At 41.6% G+C, this 13,240-nt stretch overlaps 1 protein-coding gene across 3 annotated transcripts in view; it reads left to right on the top strand.

Annotated features, from left to right (window-relative positions):
- Positions 1 to 13,240, top strand: part of aspm (assembly factor for spindle microtubules) — a 78,861-nt gene that overhangs the window by 10,961 nt on the left and 54,660 nt on the right. For all 3 annotated transcript variants that reach the window (XM_061883811.1, XM_061883812.1, XM_061883810.1), the window contains exons 4-9: positions 3,116 to 3,208; positions 3,351 to 3,461; positions 7,360 to 7,506; positions 11,372 to 11,611; positions 11,670 to 11,737; positions 11,821 to 11,962. In XM_061883811.1, the coding sequence (XP_061739795.1) occupies positions 3,116 to 3,208; positions 3,351 to 3,461; positions 7,360 to 7,506; positions 11,372 to 11,611; positions 11,670 to 11,737; positions 11,821 to 11,962 (801 nt within the window). The remainder of the gene's footprint in view (positions 1 to 3,115; positions 3,209 to 3,350; positions 3,462 to 7,359; positions 7,507 to 11,371; positions 11,612 to 11,669; positions 11,738 to 11,820; positions 11,963 to 13,240) is intronic.

Below are 13,240 nucleotides of genomic sequence, written 5' to 3'. Positions count from 1 at the left end.
ATCTTAATGATTTCTCACAATAAATATATATAGAAACAGATAAACAAATAAAAAAGGTATTTCTGTCCGTCATTCCGTCGTAGGTTTTTTTTCCTTCTACGGAAGGTTTTTTGTAGAGAATAAATGATGAAAAAAACACTTAATTGAACGGTTTAAAAGAGGAGAAAACACGAAAAAATTTGAAATTAAATTGTGAAAAATAGTTTCTCTTCAATTTCGACTGTTTGAAATTCAAAATTCAACCGAAAAAAAGAAGAGAACAACTAACTAATTCAAATGTTTTTGAAAAGATTAAAAAAATAATTTATGGAACGTCATTAGTAATTTTTCCTGATTAAAGATTAATTTTAGAATTTTGATGACATGTTTTAAATAGGTTAAAATCCAATCTGCACTTTGTTAGAATATATAACAAATTGGACCAAGCTATATTTCTAACAAAGACAAATCATTATTTCTTCTAGATTTTCCAGAACAAAAATGTTAAAAGAAATTCAAAAGACTTTGAAATAAGATTGAAATTTGATTCTACAGATGTTCTAGATTTGCCAGAATTTTTTGGGGGATTTTTAATCATAATAAGCTTGAAGAAATATTTCACAAATATTTTTCGTTGAAAAAACAGAAGCTAAAATGAATAATTAAATTAAAATGTATTTATTATTCTTTACAATAAAAAAAAAAATAATTTACTTGAAAATTGATTTTAAATTGTCAGGAAAGAAGAGGAAGGGATTTAAAAGGTAAAAAAATATATGTGTTTAAAAATCCTACAAAAAATTTTAAGGTTGTATTTTTTCTCTAAAATTGTCTTTCTGAAAGTTATAAGAAGCAAAGTAAAAAAATAAATGAATTTATTCAAACAAGTGAAGACCAAGTCTTTGAAACATTTTCTTGGATTTTCAAATTCTATTTGAGTTTTGTCTTTCTTAGAATTAAAAATGTTGAGCAAAGCGAGACCAGCTTGCTAGTAAATAAATACAATTTTAAAAATAGAGGCAGCTCACTGGTAAGTGCTGCTATTTGAGCTATTTTTAGAACAGGCCAGCGGGCGACTCATCTGGTCCTTACGGGCTACCTGGTGCCCACGGGCACCGCGTTGGTGACCCCTGATCTAGTGACTACATCGACTAGTTTATCTGTCTGGTGTTAAAAAAACTAGTATTCACAAATGTTGCACAGTACCAAGTAGGGGTGTAACGGTACGTGTATTTGTATTGAACTGCTTCGGTATGGGGGTTTCGTTTCGGTTCGTAGGTGTACCGAACGAGTTTCCACACTGATATATTAAGTAGCGTACCGGACGTTGTGTAAACAATTCACACCGAGGCACAACACACGTCATGCTAGCAGAGACCGGGCTACGATAGACTGACCATACCTCCTCTTTCGCGGGGCTGTCTGGGTGGAGTTTTTCTGAAATGCCTCGAATGTCCGGCATTTTAAGTTAGGGTTGCGTTTATTCTCAGTGTACGTTCAGGGTTAAGAAGGGGTTAAAAACAAAACAAATTGTGCACGGAGCAGCATTCGTGAGGGATGGGCAGAGAAAGAGAGAGAGCGAGAGAGTTGTAATAAACGCGCATGCGTCGCTAGGCTCTGCTTTTTACCCATAGATTTATCAGATTTTATTTTTTATTATCTATAGCAGGGGTGTCAAAAGTGTGCGGCCCACAGCCAATGTTTTAAAGGCCCACGGCACATTCTAAAAATACTATTAAAATAAACATAAACACAAGCGAAATAAAAAAGCTTAAAGGCTAAATGTAATTTAGAAAAAATTGCAACGTTGACTAATAAAACAAAGCTGTTTCTTTTTCTTTCAAACTGTCATTGCTCAAAACATAATATTGAATCAAAATCAATGTTGTTATGAATTATTGACCTATCCAAGGTTCCGATTACTTCACATCAAATATCCCACTAAGAAAAATATTTATGGTTGAAGATTTTGCAAATCTGGCATGTAACCAAACAATGTATATTTTGTTGTTTTCTTACTGTACTGAAAATGAACTGAACCGTGACCTCTGAACTGAACTGAAATTTTTGTGTACCGTTACCCCCCTACTACCAAGTAATTAGATTTTATGTTAGTTTTACACATAACAAAAACAATATGGAATTGCATTTCGTTAATGATGTACAGCAGGGGTCGGGAACCTTTTCGGCTGAGAGCCATGAAAGCCAAATATTTCAAAATGTATTTCCGTGAGAGCCATATCATATTTTCTAACACTGAATACAACTAAATGCGTGCATTTTTAAGTAAGACCAACATTTTTAGAGTATAATAAGTTTCTTATTCTTTTTAATAACATTGTTATTCTGAAGCTAACCAACAATAAATAAAATGTCATGTCTGTTGATCATGTTTTTGTCTGGCCATGTGCTGTTTGTCCTGTGGACTCTTTAAGTTCCTGTTTTTTTTTTACACTCCTTTGTCTGGTTTTCTTGGTTACTCATTTTGTCCACCTGTTTCTGGTGGACAAAACGCCCGCTCACCTGCTTCCCGAGCACTAATCAGAGGCAGTATTTAAGCTCGTCTTTGCCAGTCAGTCGCCCTGTGCTGACTTGTTTCATGCCTTGCGATAGTTTCGGGCTTCATGCCATGCCAAGTAAGCTTTGTTTGATTTATGTTCTTAGTCGGTTTATGCGTTAGCTTTGTTCTTTAGCCCAAGTTGTGCCTCCGCTGTGAGCGATTTTTGTTTGTATATTTTTTTAGTTAAAACAAAATCATGTTTTTACCTAAATGCCACGTCCCGAGTAGTCCGTTCCGTCTGCCTTCCTGGGAGAACGACCCCGCAGCAAGCTGCAACCCCGCCCCCAATCGTGACATAAAATACTTCTTACCATTAATGCGACTTCTTGAACAGGTGCGGTAGAAAATGGATGGATGGATTCAAATGCATATTTTGTACTTTATTTTTAGCACTGTGATTACCAGCGAAATTATTCATAATTATCGCGTTAAGCAATGTCAGCTTAGATTTATCTGACAGCCAGATGCAGTCATCAAAAGAGCCATAGGTTCCCTGCCCCTGATGTACAGTAATAACTGAAAGTGGATCGTCAACCTTTGTTTGTTTATATTTATACCGTATGTAATGTTTTCAAGGTTCTGTGCACTCCATGAAGACGTCTCTAAAAACCGCAAAATCATCAGTGCCTGCTCAGGCAAAGACACAAAGCACCAAACTTGCCTCGCAAGGTATAATAACATTTTATGTTATGTTATTGCAATGAGAAATGTCTCCAATAATTATTTGCTACTATATGTATATTTACACATTTCCAGCTTGGCATGATTACTATGAACTATAAGTCCTTTTACTGTATTGTGATGTTCACAGGTGCTGGCTTTCTGAGGCCCTCCCGAGAATTTAGGGTCAAGGGTGTGAAGTCTGCAAGAGTTGCTGCTATAGCACAGTCAAAGCTGACCTTCATCAAACCAGCTCAAACAGGTATTTGGCAAGGTGTTTTTGTGCATATTTTGATCAATATTTACCTACTAACCCTTCTCAACCCAACCAATCGAGGCTTTTGTTTGAGGTTTCTTCTTAGAGGGAGTTTTTCCCCTGACTCCTTCGACAAGTGCTTACAGAGGATTTAGTTAGTTTTCTTAGTGCTTTGAGATTAGGGCTTGGTATTGCAGTGTTTCCCCCAGAAAATGTCTTAGTTAAGGTGGTGTCTCTCCAGGGGGAAGGGAGTGGGTGGGTGTAAGGAACAGCGTAACTCGGCCTGTCGCCAACACGTCTCCATCTCATCGCTGCCAGCACAGCCTGGAAGGGCCATAGACTACATTGTAGACTGTGGTGAAGTAGGCCGGCTTCGTCGCGTGAAGAAGCTTACAATTTTCAGTTGTGTTTTCCGTTACATATGCTGATATATTATATATATCTCATAGTCATCATTGTCACCGACGTCCCACTGGGTGTGAGTTTTCCTTGCCCTTATGTGGGCCTACAGAGGATGTCGTAGTGGTTTGTGCAGCCCTTTGAGACACTAGTGATTTAGGGCTATATAAGTAAACATTGATTGATTGATAGATATCTCGATATTTTTTCCGTAAAGTAAAAACAATACACAAAACAGTCCTAGTTACCTGAGATACCTGAGATTTTGACTTAGTAATTTGATAAGTCAAAAATATGATAAAATAATGACAAAAATGACTTACCGTATTTCCTTGAATTGCCGCCGGGGCGTTAATTAATTTAAAACCTCTTCTCACTCCTGCGCTTACCAAAGGCATGCGGTAAAAGTAAGCATGCGCTAATTATTTTAAAACCCCTTCTCACTCCGGATCTTACCAAAGGCATGCAGTAAATATTTGAGTGTGATGTAAGCTTGGACCTTAAATCCTATTGAATAGCTCTTAATCTTCTTCCCTTTATGCGATTTCAAATTACCGGTATTGAAATCAGCCTCCTCCATTTTGAAAATGATGACAGTCACGAGTTTGACCCGGCGGTAATACTCAGCATGCGCTAATTATTTTGCGAAGCGAGTTTGACCCGGCAGTAATTCAAGGCAGGTGCATACTATATGCCCTGCGGCAATTCAAGGAAATACGCTAAGTCAAATTAATGACTAACTGTAAGTAAGCGTTTGAAAAAAAGTTCAAAGTGGGGCCACATGCTGACATACAGTATGCTCAACTCATCATGCTTAATTTATTACAGCATAGAGGAAGCCTGCAGTTGATTTTTATTATGTAAATGTTATATTTTTATCAACATGTGATAGCAGGGACTCTACCATTCAAAACTAGGCTGCTACATTACTAATGATTAATGTAAGTATAGCTGAAAAAATAGCACGATAGCATTAGGAGAGACTATTCATCCATGAACACCAAGGAGTTTATGTAGGAAACAACACAGAAAAAGGTAAAGTTGAACAACTTAGTTGTTAACTGTAGGTCAATAATGCGTGTCTTTCTTTCAGACCGACTCACACACACACACACACCGCTCAGTGAGTTAAAGTTACTCTAAAACCTAATTAGCCTTCACCTCAAGGACTGGGAGCAAGCTGAGCTGCCGCCTATGTTTCTAGAACGTCAACGGGCTCTCCCCATTATCATTTAGGGGGAGTCTGCTGCCTTATGCTTACCTTCTAAACACCTATCTGCTCACCCCGTCTCCCCTCTCTGCCTGTGCCGTGAACACTGACTCTATGTGCTCTAAATACGCACTGCTGATTGGCTGTTACCGCTCTGCGTGTAACCAATCAGATGGTTCTGTGGGTGGGACAATGCTGGGTGCTGCAGAGAAGTACTGGCAGAGGCAGAGACAGATTTAAGCGTAGCAGCTTGTTAAGACTTTAGTTTAGGCGGTGGCTCTTTGTTGTTAAGGCGGCCGCCTGGTAGCGGGGTGTATAATGTTGCCTGGTGGATCACTGCCCTAGAGGGTGGGGTTACCCACATTTGTGGTCCTCTCCAAAGTTTCTCATAGTCATTCTCACCGACGTCCCACTGGGTTGTGAGTTTTTCCTTGCCCTTATGTGGCCGCTGAACTGCGGATGTTGTTGTGACTTGAACAACCCTTTGAGACCCTTGCGATTTAGGGCTATATAAATAAACGATTGATTGATTGATTGATGGTATGACAATACTGCCCCTGTAACGACTATACATTGTTTAGTATGGATAGATACGAAAAACTAATGTGAATAGGTAGAATAATGAATGTTCTATTATTATATTTTAAAGGGGCCCTACTATGCAAAACCAACAGTTTTTTACCTAATTGTACCTGCTGATGAATATTTGGTATCTGCATTAGTCTCGAAAATTTTAGATCAAACAGTTACTGCATTGCAGAGATATTTATAAAATAATCTTGCCCTCTTTCATACTTCCGGGAAATGAGCTGTTTGCAATTTTCCCATTTGTTAAAGGGGACCATTATCTCAATTTCAAAAGGGTTAAAAACAATAAAAATCAGTTCCCAGTGGCTTGTTGTATTTTTTGAAGTTCTTTTCAAAATTTTACCGGTCTCGGAATATCCCTAAATAAAGCTTTAAAGTGCCTTATTTTCGCTATCTTCGAAACCACTATCCATTTCCCTGTGACGTCACACAGTGCTGCCAATGTAAACAAACAATGGGAATACCACAGCAAGATGAAGCGACATTAGCTCGGATTCAAACTCGGATTTCAGCGACTTAAGCGATTCAACAGATTACGCATGTATTGAAACGGATGGTTGGAGTATGAAAGTATTGAAGAAGAAACTGAAGCTATTGAGCGAATAGCTATTGATGCTATTCATAGCCATAGCATGGCCGAATAGCTGCGTTAGCATCGCCGTTAAAATGTGCGGACCAAACGATCAGGACTTTCGCATCTTGTGACACTGGAGCAACTTAAATCCGTCGATTGGTAAGTGTTTGTTTCGCATTAAAAGTGGGTGGAAGGAAACGTAATATAGTTGCAAATGCATCTGCAGGTTATCCATACATCTCTGTACCATGTCTGCTTTAACACCGCCGGTAAATAGCATGTTAGCATCGATTAGCTGGCAGTCAACATCAATAAAACTCACCTTTGTAAATTCGTTGACTTTATCGTTGCAAATGCATCTGCAGGTTATCCATACATCTCTGTGCCATGTCTGCCTTAGCATCGGCGGTAAAATGTGGAGACACTTTGGTACATTCAATGGGGGTCTGGCGGCAGATTTCTTGCCACTTTCGCATCTTCGGGCCAGTGGTGCAACTTGAATCCCTCCCTGTTAGTGTTGTTACACCCTCCGACAACACACCTTCGAGGCATGATGTCTCCAAGGTTCCAAAAAATAGTCAAAAAAACGGAAAATAACAGAGCCTAGACCCGGTGTTTGTAATGTGTTGAAAATGAAAATGGCGGCTGTAATACCTCGGAGACGTCACATTCTGACGTCATCGCCTCCAGAGCCATAAACAGAAAGGCGTTTGATTCGCCAAAATTCACCCATTTAGAGTTCGGAAATCGGTTAAAAAAATATATGCTTCTTTTTCTGCACCATCAAGGTATATATTGACGCTTACATAGGTCTGCTGATAATGTTCCCCTTTAACCATATATGGTAGAGGTTTACCCAAAGAGCTGTAATCAATAAGCTCCTTCTTTTTCGCTATTGTGGGGCAGATGGGCTCTTACATGCACATGCATCCTCTGATGTTGCCTGTTCTAATACAAAGTAGTTTATAGTTCGAACTTTAATCGGTCAGTATATTCACTATGAAAGAGGTAAGAAAAGTTGGTTTTGCATGATTGGACCTCCTTTTATGATAGCTACAAAAATCTAACTGACCTAACTTGACATATTTCTTCCTCCCCCCCAAAAAAAAAATATTTCATATGTTTTCTTCCAGCCATACCGAGGCATCCACTTCCTTTTGCTGCCAAGAACATGTTCTACGACGAGAGATGGATTGAGAAGCAAGAGAGGGGTTTTACATGGTGGCTCAACTACGTCCTGACCCCAGATGATTTTAAAGTCAACACTGAAACGACCAAAGGTGGCTTCTCTCAACACTTTCAGCAATATATCTATCCCTTTATGTCAGGGGCCGGGAACCTTTTTGGCTGAGAGAGCCAATATTTTCCTACTAAAGGAATAAATGTTTTGCTATGTCCTCATTTTCAATACAACGCAACTGTAAAAAATGTTCATAACATCGGAGGCTAGCAATTTGTGTTTCGTGGTAGTGTGCTTACAATTATGCTTCATAAAACTTGCTGAATTGTAAACTTAAAAAAAGGATTATATTTTCTAATTTCTCTTTTTTCCACCAAAGTTTTTGGTGGAAAAAATGATTTAGGGACGGCGTGGCGCAGTGGGAGAGTGGCCGTGCGCAACTCGAGGGTCCCTGGTTCAAATCCCACCTAGTACCAACCTCGTCACGTCCGTTGTGTCCTGAGCAAGACACTTCACCCTTGCTCCTGATGGGTGCTGGTTGGCGCCTTGCATGGCAGCTCCCTCCATCAGTGTGTGAATGTGTGTGTGAATGGGTAAATGTGGAAGTAGTGTCAAAGCGCTTTGAGTACCTTGAAGGTAGAAAAGCGCTATACAAGTACAACCCATTTATCATTCATTTATTTAAAAATGTATTTCCGTGAGAGCCATATAATATTTTTTAACACTGAATACAACTAGATGCGTGCATTTACAAAGTAGCAGTAGAAAATGGATGGCTGAATTTTTAAGTAACACCAACATTTTTAGAGTATAATAAGTCTCTTATTCTTCTTAATAACATTGTTATTCCGAAGCTAACCATCCATCCATCCATTTCTACTGTTTGTCCCGTACCCGGTGGGAACCTGCACAGTCACGGGGAGAATATGCAAACTCCACACAGAAAGATCTTGAGCCCGGGATTGAACTCAGGACCTTTTGTATTGTGAGGCACACGCTCAAATCCCCCTTACACTGTGCTGTCCATAAATGTGTGTGTGAAATGTTATTATTGAAATATTATTGATGGAGAGCAGGTGTTGTGAATTCAGTTTTTGAGATGCTCTGCAATTATAATTAATTGGGGGCGGTATAGCTCGGTTGGTAGAGGGTTGCAGGTTCGATTCCCGCTTCCGCCATCCTAGTCACTGCCGTTGTGTCCTTGGGCAAGACACTTTACCCACCTGCTCCCAGTGCCACCCGCACTGGTTTAGATGTAACTTAGATATTGGGTTTCACTATGTAAAGTGCTTTGAGTCACTAGAGAAAAGCGCTATATAAATATAATTCACTTCACTAATAAAATCCTTTCAAGACCGATGTTTAGGAATTTCGTTGACCAAATCTAAATTAATTTAGATGACTAACCCATGACTAAAACACATTTTGGTTAAAAGACTAACTGAAACTAATTTAAAAACCTGTCAAAATTAACATTGGTGAACATTTTTTACACTCAATGTTTTTCCCTTTTAAAAACACTGAATTGTAAGTTTTTTTTTTTTTATAAAATTTGCTTGAAACAGTGGATGTCTGCACAATTATTTGCACTTAAAAATGTATGTTTGTTGTAATAAATATGATTATAACATTTTATCGGGGCTTCACGGTGGAAGAGGGGTTCGTGCGTCTGCCTCACAATACGAAGGTCCTGCAGTCCTGGGTTCAAATCCAGGCTCGGCATCTTTCTGTGTGGAGTTTGCATGTTCTCCCCGCGAATGCGTGGGTTCCCTCCGGGTACTCCGGCTTCCTCCCACTTCCAAAGACATGCACCTGGGGATAGGTTGATTGGCAACACTAAATGGTCCCTAGTGTGTGAATGTGAGTGTGAATGTTGTCTGTCTATCTGTGTTGGCCCTGTGATGAGGTGGCGACTTGTCCAGGGTGTACCCCGCCTTCCGCCCGATTGTAGCTGAGATAGGCGCCAGCGCCCCCCGCGACCCCGAAAGGGAATAAGCGGTAGAAAATGGATATAACATTTTAACATAATGTTTGTATTCAGTTGGAATAATAAATAAAATACTTCTTACCTATCCATCATCTTCCGCTTATCCGAGGTCGGGTCGCGGGGGCAGCAGCCTAAGCAGGGAAACCCAGACTTCCCTCTCCCCAGCCACTTCGTCCAGCTCTTCCCGGGGGATCCCGAGGCGCTCCCAGGCCAGCCGGGAGACATAGTCTTCCCAACGTGTCCTGGGTCTTCCCCGTGGCCTCCTACTAGTTCTGGCCTGGCCAACCCGCGGCTCGCGAGCCTCATGCGGCTCTTTAACTAGTTTCATGCGGCTCTTCAGGAGCTGTCACATGACATGCGTCAAAAATGCTTGGCTGGCGCTGTCATTCACTCCCCCTACAGCTAGATGGCACACTGACCATTAAGCCTGTTTGAGTGACGTCAAACGAGAAAAGAGACAGATATACAACACTGGTTGCAAACATGCACAAAAGGTTTGTGACCCGGTTCTGTGATCTACAACTGAAAAGACCACAGATTACGTTCCTCGTCCACCCATTTAATGCGGAGACAGACTGTTTGAAAGCCCCGCTCGTCACAGATGAGGCTGCGGCTGAGTTGGAGATGATCGACCTTTGTGAGGAGGAGCAACTGAAAGCTGTTTTAAGGGAAGGGACCGTTGAGTTCTAGAAAAGTGTGCTAATTGAAAAATACCCCAACATCAAACGAGCTGCGCTTAAGATACTGTCCATGTTTGGGTCAGCGTACGTCTGCGAGTCTGTGTTTTCTACCCTGAAACATGTGAAATCAAAGCATCGATCTGTTCTGACTGACACTCATTTGAAAGAATTACTTAGAGTGGCAACAACAGAATACAAGCCAGATTTGAAGAGGATTGTTCAAGATAAGGAATGCCAGAAGTCTCACTAAGCAGCATAGTAAGAGAAAGATGTTATTGAAAATTATTCTATTATTGTTTGTGGACTTGCTTGAACTGAGAGTTTGTGTGTGTGAGACAGTGCACACAATGTTAACTGTTGAAAATTACTGATATCATGTTGGTGTGGTTATTTTCATTAGATCTGGCTGAGCAGAGGTCTGTGTATGCTTGCATACATGATTAAAAGATGATTTTCATGTGTACCCATGTGTATGATGTGGCTCTTAGCAGTAACACAGAAAAAAAAGTGGCTCTTAGTCTCTGACTAGTTGGCCACCCCTGTACTAGTTGGACGTGCCCTAAACACCTCCCTAGGGTGGCGTTCGGGTGGCATCCTGACCAGATGCCCGAACCACCTCATCTGGCTCCTCTCCATGTGAAGGAGCAGCGGCTTTACTTTGAGTTCCTCCCGGATGGCAGAGCTTCTCACCCTATCTCTAAGGGAGAGACCTGGAAACTCGCTTGTACCCGTGATCTTGTCCTTTCGGTCATGACCCACAGCTCATGACCATAGGTGAGGATGGGAACGTAGATCGACCGGTAAATTGAGAGCTTTGCCTTCCGGCTCAGCTCCTTCTTCACCACAACGGATCGGTACAACGTCCGCATTACTGAAGACGTCGCACCGATCCGCCCGTCGATTTCGCGATCCACTCTTCCCTCACTCGTGAACAAGACTCCTAGGTACTTGAACTCCTCCACTTGGGGCCGGGTCTCCTCCCCAACCCGGAGATGGCATTCCACCCTTTTCCCGGCGGGAACCTTCTTACCATTAATGCGAATTCTTAAACGGGTGCTCTAGAAAACGAATGGATGGATTAAAAATACATGACATCCATCCATCTATTTCAAACCTTGTTTTTAACACTATGATTACCAGCGGAGTTATTCATTACTTATCGTGTTAAGCAGTGTCAGCTAAGATTTATCTGAGAACCAGATGCAGTCATCAAAAGAGCCACATCTGGCTCTAGAGCCATAGGTTCCCTACCCCTGCTTTATGTAATATAAATTTGAATTATGACATCTTTTGTCTAGTGAGTGCTGCTTCCCTGACCATGGGCTGCAGTGCTGAGTTCTGCATCGCCAAAGCGCCCACCAAAGAGGAGATGTCCTTCAGCACTTACACCGCCCGTCGAAAGTTGAACCGACTCCGCCGAGCCGCCTGCCAGCTCTTCACCTCCGAGACTTTGGTCAAGGCCATTAAGAGGTTGGAGATCGAGGTGGAAGCAAAGAGGCTACTTATCCGCAAAGACCGCCATCTTTGGAAGGATATAGGTAAAACTCACACCCCAGTTGTCTGGTATTCGGTCTTCATACGTAAAAAATGTTTCAGGTGAACGGCAAAAAGTCCTCAATTGGCTTCTTTCCTACAATCCGTTATGGTTACGGATTGGTCTTGAGGTACAAATGTTTTGCTCTCCTTTTTTAATCTCCAGTTATCTTATCGTGTGATGCCACTGAACACAATTTCACTCCGCACTCAGACAATCTTCGGGGAGCTCATTTCTCTGGAGGACAACAGCGACGTGATGGGTCTCGCTATGTTTATACTCCAGCGACTTCTGTGGAACCCAGACATCGCAGCTGAGTTCCGCCACCCCAAAGTTCCTCATCTATACAAAGACGGTAAGACGTGTTTCAAGCTTTTAGTCAGCCCCTCGAAGAATGTGCAATTTCCCGCAAATTCAACCAATTTCTGCAAAAATTTTGGCCAGTCAAGTTTGTCTCAAACCTGCACGTTAAAGGGGAACATTATCACAATTTCAGAAGGGTTAAAACCAATAAAAATCAGTTCCCAGTGGCTTATTTTATTTTTCAAAGTTTTTTTCAAAATTTTACCCATCATGGAATATCCCGAAAAAAGGCTTTAAAGTGCCTGATTTTCGCTATCTTTAAATCCATCGTCCATTTTCCTCTGACGTCATTTAGTGATGCCAACATGGCGATTAGCACAGCATAGCGGCATAGCTCGGTTGGTAGAGTGGCCGTGTCAGCAACTTGAGGGTTGCAGGTTCGATTCCCGCTTGTGCCATCCTAGTCACTGCCGTTGTGTCCTTGGGCAAGACACTTTACCCACCTGCTCCCAGTGCCACCCACACTGGTTTGAATGTAACTTAGATATTGGGTGTCACTATGTAAAGCGCTTTGAGTCACTTGAGAAAAGCGCTATATAAATATAATTCACTTCACTTCACAAGATATAGCGACATTAGCTCGGATTCAGACTCGGATTTCAGCGGCTTAAAGGGGAACATTGGGACGGCGTGGCGCAGTGGGAGAGTGGCCGTGCGCAACCCGAGGGTCCCTGGTTCAAATCCCACCTAGTACCAGCCTCGTCACGTCCGTTGTGTCCTTGAGCAAGACACTTCAGCCTTGCTCCTGATGGGTGCTGGTTGGCGCCTTGCATGGCAGCTCCCTCCATCAGTGTGTGTGTGAATGGGTAAATGTGGAAGTAGTGTCAAAGCGCTTTGAGTACCTTGAAGGTAGAAAAGTGCTATACAAGTACAACCCATTTAGCATTATCACCAGACCTATGTAAGCGTCAATATATACCTTGATGGTGCAGAAAAAAGACCATATATATTTTTTTAACCGATTTCCAAACTCTAAATGGGTGAATTTTGGCGAATTAAACGCCTTTCTGTTTATGGCTCTGGAGGCGATGACGTCCGAATGTGACGTCGCCGAGGTAACACAGCCGCCATTTTCATTTTCAACACATCGTAAACATTGGGTCTCAGCTCTGTTATTTTCCGTTTTTTCGACTATTTTCTGGAACCTTGGAGACATCATGCCTCGTGGGTGTGTTGTCGGAGGGTGTAACAACACTAACAGGGAGGGATTCAAGTTGCACCACTGGCCCGAAGATGCCAAAGTGTCTGCCGCCAGACCCCCATTGAATGT

The sequence above is a fragment of the Nerophis ophidion genome, linkage group LG22, assembly GCF_033978795.1.
Source record: "Nerophis ophidion isolate RoL-2023_Sa linkage group LG22, RoL_Noph_v1.0, whole genome shotgun sequence".
Classification (NCBI taxonomy): domain Eukaryota; kingdom Metazoa; phylum Chordata; class Actinopteri; order Syngnathiformes; family Syngnathidae; genus Nerophis; species Nerophis ophidion.
The sequence above is the reverse complement of the archived record's forward strand: the minus strand, read 5'-3'. Positions and strand labels throughout refer to the sequence as shown.